This window comes from Anas platyrhynchos, chromosome 8, assembly GCF_047663525.1.
Source record: "Anas platyrhynchos isolate ZD024472 breed Pekin duck chromosome 8, IASCAAS_PekinDuck_T2T, whole genome shotgun sequence".
Classification (NCBI taxonomy): domain Eukaryota; kingdom Metazoa; phylum Chordata; class Aves; order Anseriformes; family Anatidae; genus Anas; species Anas platyrhynchos.
Window position 1 is genome coordinate 19,970,723 of NC_092594.1, and position 18,342 is coordinate 19,989,064.

General features: G+C 41.1%; 2 protein-coding genes across 10 annotated transcripts in view; both read right to left on the bottom strand.

Moving 5' to 3' along the window:
- Nucleotides 1-18,342, bottom strand: part of RABGAP1L (RAB GTPase activating protein 1 like) — a 257,106-nt gene that overhangs the window by 146,931 nt on the left and 91,833 nt on the right. The window lies entirely within an intron of this gene.
- On the bottom strand, nt 5,023-16,605 carry GPR52 (G protein-coupled receptor 52). Its single transcript, XM_038182989.2, has one exon. The coding sequence runs from the start codon at nt 14,564-14,566 to the stop codon at nt 13,481-13,483; it is 1,086 nt and encodes a 361-aa protein (XP_038038917.1). The 5' UTR covers nt 14,567-16,605; the 3' UTR covers nt 5,023-13,480.

The following is an 18,342-nucleotide window of genomic DNA, read 5'->3' on the forward strand; positions in this document are numbered from 1 at the left end:
TTAAACTGAAAGACAAACCCCAAGTAGAGATCTGGAGCAGCTGTGGACCCAGCACATGAGAAATTGAGAACCGGGGTTACCAATCAACCACCAAAGGGAAACCTTGGCAAGAGAAACATGCATGGTCTGAAAGTACAAAATTAGTACTTGCATGATCTGAATAAATTAGTTTCTGTTTTGTTTTAAACAGAATTATTACTGGATAGATTATACCTGATGACAGAATTAAAATATTATTACTTAAAGTTTAGGTATTAGAAGCTGAATATAAACTAAGAGACTGTGAATGCCCCAGATCAGATCAAATTTGGACTTATGGGTATGTTTTGAAATCAAAAAATGATGTATAACAATAAAAAAAACAGCAATTTAAAGCCATCCAAAGGAAAAAAAAAAAAAAAAAAAAAAAAAAAGAAAGAAAAAAAAAAGAACAGAAAAATAGTTTTTGATTTTCTAAGGAAGATTTTACTTCAGAGGTCTGAGAAAATGACTTTTCATAGAAACAAATACCAAAATGTTAGAAATATAATCTAGGATAGGTAAGGATGGCTGTGCAGGCTTCTCTTTTCTCTCATGCTCAGTCCTACTGCGAGAAATAAATTAACTAATCTAGAGAATAAAAAGAGCATTGCTCCAGAAGCCTGTATTTGACAGTACCACAAGAAGAAGCACCCTCCAAAACAAGGCATAAGGTTTCAGCCAAAACATTCTTGAAACCCCTAAAACTTACCCCTTTCCCAAACTTCCCACACTGGCCAGAGGGAATTAACACTTTGTAGCCTCCCGCACATGAAAAAACCCTTACATCTCCGAAAAGCTTTGCTTGGTTCTGTTTTGTTGTGCTTGCTTCAAGGTTTCTGTACCATCTCCTGGATGCATTCCAAGCCCTATCTGGAGTTCATCCCATGCCCCAGATGGGATCTCTGCGTGTGGCAGGCCAGGAGGGAAGGATGTCCTCCTCCAGCCTCACATTTTACATAAGCCCTAACAGCAAACCTACACACAATTCTTTGCTCACACCAATAATAATAATAATAATAATAACAATAATAATAATAATAATAATTTTCATCAGAATTCCAGCGTCACCTGGCCCGTTCTCTGATACAGGAAAAGTTTTAAGAGTTTTTAAAGGAAGTCAGTCATTGGAGCACAAAAACACATCTGGAACATAACACATGTAGCTTCTGCCTTGTGTGTATGAAATTCAACGCATGTGCTCGCACGAGGCTGACATAAGTCTGCTTGCAGGCCTACGTGGCCTGACTAGGTCCTGGCTTCCGGAATTCATTTTGTGAGTTTGAGGTGGGTTTTAGGTTTGGTATCTTTAGAGCCAGAATTGCAGAACACAAGGTCAAAGAGACCTCAGAATGGGTTTGTGTCTATTCCTACACACCATTTTATGTCTTGTGAATGACCTTACTACTAATAAAATGAGTGTTAATCAAAGGCTGCCTGTTTTACAACCTATAACTACATGGTTGATGAGGATCCAAGTTACCAATCTTCCAAACCACTTGTAAGAGATTGTGGCAGTGAACAAGACAGGATACAAATTTACTGGCACCAAATTCTAAATTCAGGCTCTAAATCTATCCGAATCAATGAAATTTTAAGAACAATTAAATACAAATGTAACACAATGTATGCAAATATTGCCCTAATTTTAAAGGAAAACGGTTAATAAGAAAGCAGGCCCACTCAAATACAGCTAGGGATGCTGCTGCAAAGACCCAGAAAGAGATGACAAGACTGAACCGAGATGAAACATTTTGTCCAGCTGTAACAGCAAAAGATATGACCTGAACTTGATTTATATGCATGAGATTATTTTCCTGTGTACAATAAGGAAGGCACAAATAATAAACTGAGGAAAGACCAACAATTTTCTGTTATGTTGAAAACTCTCACAGAGAAAAAGCTCCTTGTAGCAGTGGTCAAGGAACCATGTTAAATATCTAACAAAAATTCTACACAACAGTAAACAATTAAATAAGATTGTTTTGTGAGGATCACAGTCTAAATCATAAACAGAAAACTGTGTTTTTGATTTAAAAATGTATATATATTTCCTAGAGGATTTGAGGTTTCAACACTATTTTTGAATGTTCAAGTATTCTGCCAAGTAAAATGGACAGTATCAGATGGCAATAATAAAAAATAAGACTTGATCTTGAATGAATTAATTTATTATAAAATACTTAAAGCCTTTTATGTTCATATGGCATTATTTCACTTAAAGAAAAGCTGTCAATATGCCTATTAAACTACAAAATAAGAGCAATGCAATACGTTTTTCAGAATAGATTGGGTTGGGAGGGCTCAACAAAGAAACTACAACAAAATTTAGCTAAACTTTGGAATTCAGACACAGTCATTCCAAAACAATATTCTGCAGTTATACTTTTTAAACCATCATGTGTTTACCAAAACGAACTATATCTGCATTTTTTTTTTACTAATCTTATAAAATATAGTTTAATACCCTTAAATTATTAGCATGTTTACATACATGGAAAATTAATATTGTTTTGCAATCCTGCTGGTCAATTTGCTTGTTCTGGAAATGGACTGAAAATATGAAGTGCAATGTAGCAAACCAGACTGAAACATTCGCTCCTTTTTTTTTTTTTTCTTTTATGGTCTAGCATTTTAGCAGTTTTTCTTAACGGAGATGAAAAATGTGATTTTTTTTTGGACATAAGTGAACTTTATTTTCAGTTTAGCATACACACACACACAGATGCACACTTTTTTCTGTGAGACTTCTGTTCTCATTAGTAATGCTGCTGATGCATTCCCTCCTACTGCAATGGAGCCAATCATGAGTCATGTCATGCACTTGCCTAAAAATCACAAGTTTAAGGCTTTCCATATCACTGGTAGACTGAATGTAGAGAACTGAGCCAAGGTTCCTTAAAATTCAAGATTTCTCCAAAAGTCAATGGGAATTTTACTTGAAGAAAGGATTAAGTGTTGAACCAAATTACCTACAATTAATCATTGGAACAAGCTGCCACATGTAAAAGCTACAAAAAGGCATCTTGCTGAAAATATTGTAAAGTTCTGCTGACATCTAGACCGAAATTTTTCTGTGCATGAATGTAAATACTGTTGGGAGGCATGTTTGAAATGCTTGTTAGTACCTATACCTTAATTTCTCAGTATTTTAAATGAGTAGTAACAAGAATGTTTCCCAAACACAAAGCTATAGTATAAACCAAATATCTGCCTGAAATTTCAAGGTCAACTGCACAAGTATATCTGTTATTATTTGAAAAACACTTCATACAGAAGAAAACAAAGTTCCCACCGTCTTGCTGGTTTCTGCAAGCCTGCTTAAATTCTGTAAGAACACAAACCAGACAAGGCACTCATGTTTATATGAGGCATCTAAGTGGGGAAAGAACCTGAACGTACATCAAACATCACATTTTATTCACAGAACACCACTACTGATGCTGGTTTTAAAAGAAAATGAGAACTTGTTATTAGGGACAAGCCATATTTAACTTATCTAATTGCAGAATGAAAGGAGTGGGATGAAATAGCTCTCCTCTACTAAAAGCTGGTGAGAACATACAGTTACGGAGATACACTGACGGGCAGAGCAAACTAGATGCTGCTTCCAGCTCCATAAATATATCAGCCCCAGTTTCACAGAATTCTGGTTTGAATTTTGGTTTTATTTCTGAATGGATGATGCGTTGTTTCTGAAAATAAATGACATGCTGCTAATTACTAGTTGAACAACACAGTCATACTCCATCCTTACTATGGCTCATCAAGGCACTTGCCTTGTTCACTGTGGGACCTTCTTAGTTTCCCTGTTAACTTCAGTCAACTCTATATTTTAAAACAAACAACAAAAAAGATGTTTAGAAAGGGCTAAGAAGCCCTTTTTGCTGTGGACTGCCAGTAACACTTGCTGAAAATGGCTCCTAGCTACTATGATTACTGGGGGAAAAAAGGAGAAGTTTACCCCCTATCACTTGATATCAGAACTACTGCTTTGATGGTGCTCTTCCAACAGATATTCTGCTTCAGCAGGCAGAAACGACGGGGACACTTGATCATCCTGACACTTCTATTCTCACAGCTGTGTTCCACAGACACACAAAGATGCACAGCCACAGATGTCCATGTTTCACTCACAATTTTATTCATAAAAAACAGATGCAGTAAATTGTGCATTCTCTACCTGACAGAAAAACTATGAAAAGGAGTATTCAAGGTTAGTATAAGAAAAGTATTAAAGATGCAACAATGCGACAGCAGGAATTAGGAGCAGACAGTTCAGGCTGACCCTCAGCTCTGGCATCATGCCACCTGCACCAACAGGTGCCAATAGTGGCTATGGAAAAGTGTCTTTTGTCAATGCATCCCCCAGTTTCATTCCGCAGGCTTTGTTTTCATCCCACTACCTCAATCTTCATTTATTCCACTGGAAGGGAGACAGTGAGCAACTGTGAGCTGCCCTCCTGCCCAGGGCACTCAGGCCTCGTGCATGCCTCTCACTGCCCTGTGCCTCCTTCTCCTGTCCCAGGCCCAAACCCCAGGCCCAAGCCCCCAAACCAAGTCCTGGGCCCAAGCCCTGGACCCAAACCCCACACCCAAACCCCCAGCCCCTCCACCCTGCCTTAGGGCCAAGCAGGTCCCCACCACTCCTCCATCTGGAACACCACAGCCCAGGCTTGCACACAATATTCAAGACCCAGGCATGCTATACTGATGGTAGTGATGCTTTCAAATAGTTTTCTTTATTTTAACTACTACTATCCCACAGCTTTGGGGTTGGCTGCTGCTTGTTAAACTAATGATTCCACACGACGACTTCTGGTAACCCAGAACCTCTTGCTGACAGGAGACAGACACAACTCATTTCATTACCAGCTGAAAAAACGAGGGCTGCTTTACTTCAGGATCAGCATTTACATTTCTTTCTTGAATCTCAGCTGCCATTTGAAATTCAAATCTTTCCCCAAATAAATTATCAGCAGGTGTTCCTCACCTACATCACATTTGAAATCTTCTTTTACCAATGAAAATTGTCTTGCTATAAATTTATTTTCGACCACAAACAAAATCAATACCATCATTACAAGAGCATTTTGCCATGACTTTTATTTTTAAAATACAGGCATCGCTAATGCAGTGAATTCATAAAATAAAATGACCATCAAAGCACAATTGTATCAACGACCAACCATCACAAACACACTTCCCCCCCTCCCCCCGGATGAGCTTCCCAAGGCAGAAGAAAGGCAAACCAGAAGAAAGGAGCCACAAATTCACAGGGATAACATGGATGCAACTTATAGCTGCACTTAAGCAATAACCCTCTTATGCTCTCATCAAAATCAAAGGAAATACATACCATAGAAATAGAAATTTCTATAGAATAGAATGCTGATTCACCACCAGAACAGAGTTTCTTTAGTCAGTAACATTTACAAAAAAAAATCAGTGGCAAACATTATTCTAGCTCAACAGAAGAAGTTGGAGAACTTGGCACCTGGAGCTGAGGCTTATTGCCAAGACACCTGAAATCTGGTAAAAAAGGTACAACAGCAGCTCCTTTTAGGTACAATGGAATACATCCTAAATAGATTTAAGGCTCAATAGTGTTCCCGTGAAGGACGAGATCTTTCTAATATTCTCATAAAGGCTTTTACATGACTCAAGTGAAGAACATATCTAAGTAACAGCAAAATTGAATTTAAAATTCAAATTCAAATTTAAGATTGAATTAAAAAAAAACAACACATGCCAGAGGTCAACGTAAAGCACAGCCAGCAAAGGAAAATAATTAATTGGATCCCAAGATACTGAATATCAGAAAATATGGTCTCCTAAAGTCCTGAGTTGAAAAATTAAAAATCTTAAAACTAATTTTATTATGATATTATGTAATTATATTTATTAGATTTCTTAGTGTTTTACGTCATCTTCATACGCCAATATAAAGTGTGGCCTGGAAAACATTAAGTAGCCAGTATTATGGAGAAAGCAGTTTTGGATAAAGGTCTTTGACCAATAGCCAGTGTTGACTGTTTTGGCTTTGGTTGTTTTAGCATATGCTTGGTGCTCATCTGACTCTAGCCACAAAGTGATCCCCAAAGCCCTTGAAATGAAGAAAAAGCTGCCACTGGAACCTTGCCATTATATGACTGTTTACAAGCCTTAAGGACGTATAGTTGCACAATAATCATTACAAAAACTGGAGTGTCCACAATCCACCCGGTTATACTGAAACTCTTTGATGAAGATCCTGTTTACCTTGTGAGGGCACAGGTTAAAAAGAGATCCATCAGTTCCTGACCCAGTAATTCATTACTCACAGCATACGAAGCTCTCTTTTTCCCCTTTTTTCAATAACTTTCTACTAATTTCCTTACTATTCTAAACCCTGCAAAAACCTTGTAGAAGCCCTTTAAGGCACTGCTGCCTTCAGCTGTCTCCCAAAGCCATTTTCTGGCTGCTGAACCCCACTCAGCGTGGGTACGAGAGCACACGAGGGCTTGGCGGCCACACCATCGCGCTGGATGTCACAGCCCTGCCCCTGAAACGTGGCACTGCTCGGAGCTGCCAGCCTGACCTGGGAGAGCCAAGGTAAAAGGAGGTGAGGCACAGGCGTGTTTCGTTCTGCTGCCTCTGCTGCTGCAACTGGAACCATTTAAACCACGGCCGGTTTAGTCAGTGAGTGTGAATCAGAGGTTTAAATGGCACGTGGTACTGAAAGGGATCTACAGGAATCTCAGCAGGAAAGAGGAGAGAATGCATCTTCCAAAATGACACAAACGCCTTGTATTTGACAGCTGGCGTTTAAGCACAGATGTGAGCACAGACATACAGTAACACAACGGCATTAATATAAAGTACTCAGCCAGAGGTCACCCGCTGCCGTGCCCCAGAGCCACGGAGAGGCTCATCCAGCAGCTCTCCTGCCTCAGTCCACACATCCCGGCCTTGTCCCCCCCACAACAGCACAGCTCACGAGAACCTGTGTGCTGCCATCACTCCGGGAGCCTTAACAGCCTGTGGGTTCAGCAGGCGTCTTTCATAGGTCAGAACAAGTCTGCCTGGTCTCTGGAAATACCACTTGTCCATTTGCAATTATAAATTCAAATGTCACGCAAGAACAGCTTTTAAATAATACATGCACAAGCATAAATACCACTTGAGAGACACATTCAAGGACCAGAAACCTTCACCGCATACAGACATCTGAAGACTTCCCTAACTGAAGTGTATGAAATTCAAAGCACTTGTATGCTCTGCACTTTCTCCCAAGGAGCACTCGATCATACTTCCCCAAGGCACTATCCAATTTTTCACGAAAATATTTCATAAAACAGACCTCTTCCATGATGAAAAGAATTTGTGCTTATTCAAATAATTTACAAAAGAAGAGAAACAAGCCAACAGGCATATGCATTTCAGTTAAAGAAAACAAAGAACGAAAAAGCAGTATCACCAAGATACAGAAACACCCTCATGTGATTAATGCTGACATCTCTGAGCTTCCTCTTCACAAAAAACTTTGTGTTTTGTCACTTTTTCTGATATTGCTGATTGTAAAATTTAGATTACAAGCTTTGAGGCCTGAGTGAATATCATATACAAAACGTACAACTTTTTTGCCTGGTAATGACTGCATTTATAGAAGCTGCATTTCAATCAGAATCGCCTTCGTTTTGCTCAAATCGAGTCACAGGGTGATTAAGAGTAAAATGAAAAGCCTGTAGCACTTCTATCACCTTCTTCTCAAGAGGGTTATGTTTGGCAGGAGTCAGCATAAGACTGTGATAAAATCCCAAAATCTCCAGGCATTTTTACTGCCTGAAATTGCTTTTCCCAGCCTCCTGTCAGCACAGCTGACAGCACTAACGTTTCCTTATATTCGACCTATCCTTCACAGTACTTTCACAGTACTTTTTACACAGTACAGACAAAGGAAAAGTCCACAGAAATCATGGATGTTAAAGGGAGATTAGATTTTGTTGATGTTTTCTTGAGGTTGTGCTGAGGAACTGAGCCATTAACAGCTTCTCCTTCACTCACGTACTGTTCCTTTAGCACTTAAAGCTTGTTGAGCTCACATCATATTTTCTGGAAGGATTTTCCTAACATCAGATGGAGAAAGGAGTCATGTCATTTAAGCTTGACTAGAAAAATCTGTGAGTAGGAAGCTACCTTAAATATCCTTCTGAATCGCTTTCATCCCACTGATCTACAATAATGACATAGTCCATTGTTAACAATTAAAAACGCTTAATGACTGCAGAGATCTACATATGAATTCAGTATCAACTAAAAAAAAATAAACACGTATAGGATAATTGGGAAAAAAAAAAAAAAAAAAAAACAGATTTTACTTTAACTTGGTATTTGGTTTAGCAAAAATCATGCAGTCTTTGGAAAATGCCATCTTTAAGCAACATTCCAGACAATCTGCAAGCGACAAGAAAATGCTACCTCCGAGATGCTTCCTTTTCTGGAAAGGCCTAAAAATTAATCATCACCTAGATAACAAAGCGATGCCAGGTTTCGCCAGTCAAGTGACACACAAAATATTTTACCTAATTCAGTGAATTTGTTGAACGATGTAGACCCTGCACTTAAAACAGCCCAAAGAGAAAGGGCAAGGGTACAGGGGGCAGTAAGTCAAAGGCTTAAACCGATCCTTCAGGTGACAGCAGAACTGAAAGCCCTGCAGATGAACCGATCCTAGAGGCTAGCTGAGGAGGCTACTGCCACCTCCGCTGATTGGCCTCCCCCCGGCACCCATGGCCTGATGAACCTCTGGCACGTCCCCTTGGCAGGGTCAGCTCCAGGACTGAGCCAGACCTCTGGTTAAGGCACGTTTGCAACAGCTCGGACGTTGGCGTACAGAGCCTCAACACTTCAGCAGCAGCACAAAACAATCCATATGGTTATTTGCTGGGCTACCGCTGCCATACGGAAAGATGGAACACTTCCATTCTGAAAACCAGCTTTGGGAGAGCAGAAACCCTGATGCATTTCCCAGCAACTTGATACCCTGTTGCAGCAACTATCTGTTGTTTATATTTAAGCTCCATTTGTCATACACAGGATAAGAAGCTAATGAAATTGCAAATTGTTATATCGACCCACTTTTTCTCAATAGCCCATTGCTAATATTGACTAGTAAGTTATTTTACTAAAAAAAAAAAAAAAAAAAAAAAGACATTTTTATTAATTTTGGAAAGGATAAAAACTGAGCATCACTACAGATATTCAGTTGGCAAACACTAATAACATAAAAATATTTGTAAAAATGAAATAAATGCTATTTTAAAAAGTCTTCATAAAATGTACCTGGGAAAGGTGGCTCAGTAAAGCAGAACACAACTTTTCAACAAAGGATGCACATAGATTTTGCATAAAAATAAGCCTAGTGTGAGACCTCATGCTTTACCAAGTATGATCACAAGATGGGTTTGTAAGTGGAAAAAAAAATCTTCCTATAAGAAAAACAGTAATTAAACATTTAAAAGACAGCCTTGTGCTTTTCATTACTACAGTTGTTTTTCCCTTTAAAGACTATTTTGAAGAGGAATGCACTCAGCTATTCCAGAAAAGAAGGAAGCAAATAGTAGTTGGAGAAGAAAAAATTACTTTTCTGGTAGCATTTTTTCTGCCATTACAGGATTTATTTTTTTTTCCTTTTCCTTAGGCTGGAGACATGAGTTTCTAAACACAGTAACACAGTTGACCTTTACCTTGCCTCCTACAAGCAGAAGTATTCCAGAGAAACCTAACGGCACAAAGGAACTCCATGCATGTTTGTTTTGCTTACCTATTAGATGTCTCTCTTCACTTTAACCTTTTTATTTACTATTTTACATATAAGTAGCTGTTAGCTTCCCCCCCCCCCCCTTTTTTTTTTTTTAAGGAACCTAAAGCTTTAGCAACCTTATTACCTATAATATCAGTAATGATGCGATCAAATCGATTTATTTGGTTAGCATTATGTGATCTTATTACTAGCAACTTTATACCTCATGAAGAACTTTAGGCACATGAAACTGGGATAACATACTCTTAAAACATTTTTGTGTAAGAGATGCCAGCTTTAAAAGTCCCATTCCTTAATCAGATTTTCATACAACATCATGGAACTTTATACAGATTCAAAATTAAAAGTGACAGATTGAGTGACTGAAATTTCTACTGGACTTTTTTTTTTTTTTTTATCCATCGAAACGTCTGCCTTTATCATTTTTGGAAGAGAAGTCAGCACCAGCTGGAATCCTCAGATAGCATTAGTAAAACAATAACAAACCTCCCTTAAAAAAAATAAATACATTATGAGTTTAGAAAGCACTTTTGAAAAATGAAACACTAAACTTAAAAATTCGCATGACTGACCACTGGGTCGAATCCCATCACCTTGAAAGCAGCAATAGGAAATGCAGTATTTAACTCTGCTGAAGATGTTTAATTTGACACTTTCCAGGAAAGTAGGAGACTCGGGTTTACAGACAACAGGTTGAAATCTGATTTTAGAGAAAGTGAAATTCAGGCTCCTGACAAGCAAATTAGTGCTCTTCCACCAACGTTATGTTGATGGTTAAGGAAGAAAAAAAAAAAAAGTGATGAGTATAGGAAACTAGGATTTGTGTGCAGGGCAGTGGACTTCGCAGTGGACTTCTGCTGTATTCTCTCCCTTCAAAGTCTGCCTAAGGAAAAGAGAAATCTTCACTCCCACTTGATAACTCAACAAGCTCAGCACGATGGTCGAGAGGGATGTATTGCTAACTCTGCCCTGTGGGGCAAGGGGCCAGCGGCTGGTGCGTAACCTTGTGCTGCAGCCTCTGCAGAAAGGGAGCCTCCCGGCCTGGCCTCCGGCTTGCAGGCAGTAAAGCTTCGAGTTGATGCGCGTCAACTCTGTTGAGGTTTTACAAGCAGGGTTCGACTAAGGCACTACCGATACAAATGAGTTAGCTTGTGTATTTCTACATGTTTGTAGTTACAGTACTATGCTAAATAGATATTCTACTGCCTTCAAGACGTGTTTCTTGTTTTTAATAAAAGGTTTGTCCAACTTCAAGGATTTTCTAGAGCCTTTCTTGAATTTCTGGAGGTCACACAGAAACCTGTTGCCAGGACTGCCAACAAAACCAGAGGCAGGAAGCGCCCAGCTTTGGAGCACAGCCGTAGAACTACGTTATCAGTATGGCACCAGCCGCGTGAGCTGGGAGAGATGAGATATTTCACTGTTCCTTGACTAAGTCTTGCACACTGAGAACCTAACTGAGCAGGAAACGATACAGATAATCACAGAACTAAACAAATCCAAGTCTTGTTTGAGAGAAGAAACAGGCTTACAAAACCTTCTGGAGCAGCCCAAAATAATCTTTGGAAATAAACAGCAACTTTTCAAAAGAAGGCGACAGGCCCATTCCCATAGACATGGAGGAATATGAGGTCCACAGAAGGAGAGCTACTCATTTTTCCATAATAGGTCAGGGCTAATTGCCAGCAACAGCTCAGCTTAGCCAGAGGAATGTTTCAAGATGTATTTCAATCTGCTTTAAAGGTTGTGCAATGTTAGGAACCAGCATACAAACACTTAAGACAGAAAGCAAACAGCTTTGAGTTTGGGATTTTAAATAGTCAACTTGTAAGTCCTTCATGAGTTCCTTCATAAGGTGATCGGAGCCCAGAGGAACTTTCACAGAGAACAGAGTGTTAACAGCAGGGAACTAAAGCCAAGGCTGGGTTTGATATACATAATACTACTTTATTCCATTGTTTCAACTTTCTTACATGTTTAAAAATGTACAGGGGTTCAGAACCACCTCAACAAAACAGAGTACATAATTAAGGGAGATCTAGAGTCAAACCACAGGTGTGCAAACGTGGCTAGCTTCTGGTACAAAAAGTAATAGGCACGGTCTTTACATATGCATTTTGGTGAAAGAAGGAATAATAGTGCAGTGTTAAAAGGCACCAATAATCAATAATTGGGCCTTATTTAAAAGCCAATAACCATCTAAGAAAATTACATTTGGTTCAAAATAATAATTTAAATATTTTATTGATTGGCATGCATCTGAACCCCTGGCAGTTTATTACACAAACCTAACGTGCGCCCTTGCAAAATAAAAAAGTTTCAATCAGTGGACCTGAAAGTCAGTTCACTACAAAAGGAAATACTGAAGCTCTTTGCCTGTATTTAATACTAGACTGTCTTGTTCACCTTCTCCAAAAGCACTTGTCCAACAAACATAGATTTCAACAACTGCACAGAAGTAGTTCTCTTAAAATGAGTTTTTTTTTTTTAATTCTGTAGCATTGACCTATTCCATGTGCTATGAAAACATTAGGCACAGACCACAATTTACATTTTCTCTAAAAAAATTTTTGATAAAAAAGAATATAGTATGTGCAAGCTAGGTTCACACAAAGGATTGACAGCTACAACAGTAAGCTATTCAGACTTCCCAAAGAAAAGGTTGTTATTTATTTTTAATTTTCTAAGCAGAATAGCACACTGCTGTGTGTGATTATCATATTTGCATTAGGATTATCTGTGTAGCCAATAAAGAAAAAGCTTTAGTACACCCTAAAGGACACTACATCAATACTGTGTGCTAATTTAACAGGACTGAGAGAATGAAAGACTAAAAAAGTCATTGTACACGGGCAGCTGCAGATACTCAGCTGGCCAGGAAAGGCTATTGCTTTCTCCAGGAAGAGTGATTTGAAACTCATTTTACCTTGTAGGTGTCCTCAAACTGAAGCACTGCAACTTGATGGAATTTAGAGATGCACAGAATGGAGGGAAAATAGTTAAATAGTTAAATAAATAAATAAATAAATAAATAACAGGGGAAATGAGGGCAAGGGTCTGTGAAAGTCGTACCAGAATGTGCCATTTTATCCAAAAGCATCATGCCCGGTGTAGGGTTTATGCGTTGTGGACTGTTTGTAAAACTGAAAATTGTACAAGATGTGAGCAGAGACAGAGCTGGTTATTAATCTGCAACATCTACTGTAAGTCCTCAGGAATATAATTTACAGATAGCCACTTACTGTGTAGTTGATTGTTGCCTCTTAAATATATTTAAATTCAGAAGGCTACAGTATATTCTGACACAAAGATAGTAAGACAACTTTTCTACAAGGGCAAAAATATAAGGTAGTAACTAACTTATTTATTTTATGAGGAACCTCCTTTGATGTGGTAGGTATAACATGCCCTTTGGAAGGTTTTAGTTCTGACTTTCTCCATCACCTCTGTTGAACGGCTCTCCTCACAATTGCACAAGAGCTATATGCAAAGTTCAGTGACCCCTCTTAGAGCAGCCTTTCTCTTTTCCAAAAGCACTTTTAAATTCAGCTTTAACAGCATAGCACACTAATCACGTAAACATTCCTCTTCTGGTAAGTTCCCAGATACAGCAAATACTATCAAAACTCCGTGTTTGACGACACACACCAGTTCTCTTTAAATGGAGCAGGAATTAGCCCGTTTCCTTGGTTTAGGGTCCCGTACATCCCTGTCTTTTAAACACATACAAGATGAACATATTGTCTCTGACAGTCTCCGCAGTCCCAGCCTGAAGACACTGTTGGAGAGGCTATAGATCACACAGTTGCAGAAACTATTGCTTATAGCAAGCCACGTTGTTAAGAAGGAAAGTGCTGGGTTTTCCAACACCCTAGAGCTCTCCAGCAGAAAGTATATGATATAAGGGAGCCACAGCATGTAGAACACGCTGGTTATCCGAAACAATACCATGGCATAGCGGCGGTCAGGGCTGTGCCCAGTCTCCCCAGCAGCATCCACTTCGTGGCTAGGAAATCGAGCTCTCCGATCATTGATCTCTTTGGTGTGCTGCCGGCAGATTTTGAAGATGTGGAAATATGTGAAACAAATGACAAAGGCAGCGGGAGCGTACAGTAAGCACACAATAAAGCCAGTAAAATAGGCATTAGTTAGCCAGGAGGTAGCACACCATTCAAAAATATCTCCATGGTAACCAGGTTTTCCCCAACCAAAAAAGGAAGGCAAGAAGATCAGACAAGAGTATATCCAGATCAAAATGATGCAGATTCTCAAGCGACAAGGTGTGACCAGTTGGTTATAGGAGAGAGGCTTTGTTATAGCGAGATAGCGATCCACACTGATGCAAGCAAGACACGCCATAGACACGCTTTTTAGCACAGAGATGATATATCCGAAAACTTGACAGGTCAAGGACTCGTGGACACCTGTTGAATAGTGAAGCAGTGACAAGGTAGGAACCAAGCAGCTAACTCCAACAAGAAGATCAGCGTAGGCCATGGTCTGGATAAAATAGCTGGTGGTATAATGGTGCAGAAGTGGAGCACAGTGGAAAACAAATATCACAGTTAAGTTACCCGCAATAATTAAAAAAGTTAGCAAGATAATAACAACCGTCTCAAGGATACAGATGTCAACTGCATTGTAGTGACCAAATCCAAGAGGGCAGGAGAGGTGCTCAGATACGTTCATAACACTACTGCTCAGATTCAGAGTCCTCCATTCAATCCATCGGGACTGGTTCATGTTTTGTGATTAGGGAACACTGCGCTCTGAGTGTTAGCGAGCAGATGACATGCTTAACAGCAGCTAAGCTCTGCTTCAGCGTCTCACGATCTCTCTGTAGACACTGCCAGTGCTTACATTTGAGAGGGTTCTACAGTTCCAGAGCTGTTGATGCCTCCTCAGCATCAGTGCATCACCTCTGGCACACCTTAGCTTTAAGGAAAGAAAGAAAGAAAAAAAGAGAGAAAGAAAAGAAAGGAAAGAAGGAAAGGAAAACAAAAAAAAAGGAAAGAAAAAAAAGCCAGAAAGAGAAAGGCCACTGATCAGCTCCTCCAGTGCTCTTGAGCAATCTTTACAAACACAAGGCACTTCTAAAACAAACAGGTACCGTGAAATACGGAAATAAAAATAAGAGCCACCTTCATTTCCCAGGGTATGACAGGGAAATCTCTGTTTATTTTCCTGAGAAAGTCATTTACTTTGGAATACAGGGGGGTGAGGGGAAGGAAAGGAAGGAGGAATCTTGGTACAGCTGAGGTTTCCTGGTCCAGCGGTTGCTGGAGGCAATCTTTTTAATGTCTCAATTTAAATCACAGAGTGACTTGAGAGTAAAGGAAAAAGTTCATCATCTAATGCTGTCTGTACTGGCTCTGTTCAGGAGATGGTACTCTGTCTTATCCATGCTACTCATTAGAAAGGTAAGGAAAACACTTTTGTCAAGGTTAATTCCAATAGACTCACCACTGTTTGGGTATGAATAATGAATTTTATTTGGAGGGAGACAGGTGAGGGACAAGGCAGATTTGTCCTCTGACTCCCAAGAAAGAAAACATACATCTCACATACAATGAGGAAGATCGTGTCTACTCATTTAAAAATCCAAAGGGTTTAAGAATAGAATTTGGAGACTTGTGTCAATATTCATAATTCCTTTAAACAGTTATAGTCCATTACAATTATTAATGCCAGGAGCATAATTCAAGGTCCCCACAGACAAAATAAATCCTCTTGAATTTAATTTCAGCAATGGCAATTTAAAATAATCATCTTTAGAAACTCTGCTGTATCTGCTAGAGTGGGTCGGCACACAGGAGTTTATAGCTATATCCATGATATTGCTCACCTCTGTAGCAACACCTGAATCATTTCACAAACCCCCACACTACACGAACAGAAACTTCCATCTGCATTCTGCTGTGAGGCTAATGAAATGCTGATTTGACTAGAAAAGCTGCCATTGTTTACTACTCCATTATTCTGTTATTCTGCTGCTTCTTCTAGGTAGTTTTAGAATTGCTAGATTTATTAGATGATCGGCATAATAACAATTGTGTAAACAAAATTGTTCTTCTAATTGCAGGACATTACCTTGCTCATTTTATTCGCAGTTGTGGAGAAAGCAAACATTACAAGAAAGCATCTTCTGCGTTCAGTTTAAAGTAAATGCTTGATTAGTTCAGGAATCATTAGGCAGGTAATTAATAGCATACAATCTTGCTTTTTGAAAGGCCCCTAGCAGGTTAAAACCATCTTTAATCCTGGAGTTCCTGAGACCAGAAGACTGGCGGTGAGAATTAATGAATCCACATAAAATGATTTCCAAGGTCATTGAGATATTCCGCTGGCGTTTGCTTCAAGTCTCTGCAAAAGTACCGGAACCTCTCTGGAGCTTTCGGCAGTCCTTGCCGGGTCTTCGAGAGGAATTTCAGCTACCAGAAAAGAAAAATCGTCTTCGATTCCCTTGCAGCAGCTCGACGGCAAGCTCGCTTTCCCGGAGTTCGCCTCCCGCCGCGCACCGCCACGCCGCGCACAAAGTCCTTCGGGCTTTTATCGGCTTTTATCACATCCCCCAACGGTTCCGGTCCTTCAGCCCTCCGGCTGCCGGCACGTCCCAGCCCGCCGCTCCCCGGCCCCGTGTGCGGGCAGCAGGACGAGCCCCCCCCGAGCGCATCCTCCTCGCCCTGCGCCGTGCGGCTGGGCAGGGCGCTGCGCTCCCCGCCGGGCGGCCGGGGCCGCTGCCGCCGCTCCCCTCCTGCTCCCCCCCCGGGCACCCGAGCTCCTGCTCCTGCTCCTCCTCCTCCTCCTCCACCACCTCCTCCTCCTCCTCCCAGCCGAGGAGCCGATGGCCGCGGCTGGGCGCCCCCCGCAGCGCGGCGGGGGAACGGCGGCGGGGTGCGGGACGTGGTCCTCGGGCTCCCGGCAGGGCGCCCCGAAAGCGGGCGGAGCTGTGGGGAAGGGGTCGCAGGAACACCCGCTGCAAGTGCAGAGCCCGCCGTCGAAGGACTGAAGAGAAGACAAAAAGCACTCCGGTACCTCAAAATGGTGAACAGCTAGGACAAATTTGCGGACTACGTTTACAGTCTGCATGTAGGGCTCTAAGCAAGACCTGTCGGGAGCAGAGGTGGAGCAGGGAGCAGTTCTCCATCCTCCTGTGCAGCAGCAGAACAAAGCACCGCACACACCGAGGGCACAAGCAGGGCTTCTCCCTCCCCTCCTCGGGCCAGGCTGGGGTTAGCACTAGAGAAACAAAGGGCCCGTTAGAAAGAGACCGACACCAAGGCAGATGAGCAACGGCAAAGCCTAAAACTAAGCAGACCGCAGACATGACAATCCCAGTCCCTTGTGCTGGATATGGATTTGAGCAGTGCTAACTCCTGAGACTCCCCCGTTACAGCCAACACTGCAACCGAGTCACCTTCGTGGGGTCACCCCCGGGTGATGGACAATACCACAGCACCTGGTAGTGCACGCACAGGCCCGACCTCTGACAACAAACCCTCACATCACCCAAATACTGCAGGTCTTGTACAAGAAGGCCGAGAGCTGCTCAGCAGGTAAGAGGGAACAGAAAAATCAATGGCAACCTCTGCTGGTTGGTTTTCAATGCAGGTAGAATGCTTGTTGCCTGAATTGTAATGAAAGGGACAAAGTGATTGAAGAGTAAGGACATCTCAATTCTTTCTTTATGACCAGAGTTCCTCGGCTACGGAAACAAAGGGCCTGGTGCGAGCTGCCAGCGGCTGCAGCACCCGCTGCTGCTCCCGGGGCAAACTGCAGCGGAGTGGCTGCACCAACCTGTATGGGATTTTACATGCATTTGGAGGCGAGTGAAAATTAAAGCACAAATCAGCTAGTCCTGGTGAGACTACACGATTGCAGCCAGAAGTTTACAAGATTACTGGAACGGTTCATCAGAAGCAGCATGTTAAAAAGCTGTACAGAAAAAGTTTTCACTTGGGAAAGACACATCAGGGATGCTGGCACAGTTCTAAACAAAACGCGCTTCACAATTTCATTTGCATCTAAAGAAAAGGAAGTGAGAAAGAGTAGTTATAGTGGCAGAATCTAATAGGCAGGTATTTTGCATGCAGCATAAATCCCACAGATGGTGCTGTCCAGGAGGACGAAGCACTCTTCCTTCAAGCTGAATAGAAGCAGTGCTTCCACACCTTCTTTGGGAATCATCTAGAAACAACAGAAGTTACCATCCAAGACAGGAGACTCACACCAAAGCACCCTGCTAAAAACAGAGATGTGAAAGGAACTCAAGCTTCATGTCTGAAAAGAAAGAAAGCCTGTGATAGTTGTAGGGATGGGCATGGCCCTGCAAGGAAGCAAGGGAAAGCTCTGACATAAACAGCCTGTCCAGAAGTTGACTTAGTAGCTCTGAGCAAGGAAGCAACCTATTTCTCATTTCTCTTATCTGAAAATGAATCTGAATATTGCCATTTTCCAAATCCTTCCCCCCCCCCTTTTTTTTTCATAAGAAAACAGGACTGATGCAAGCAGATTCTGCA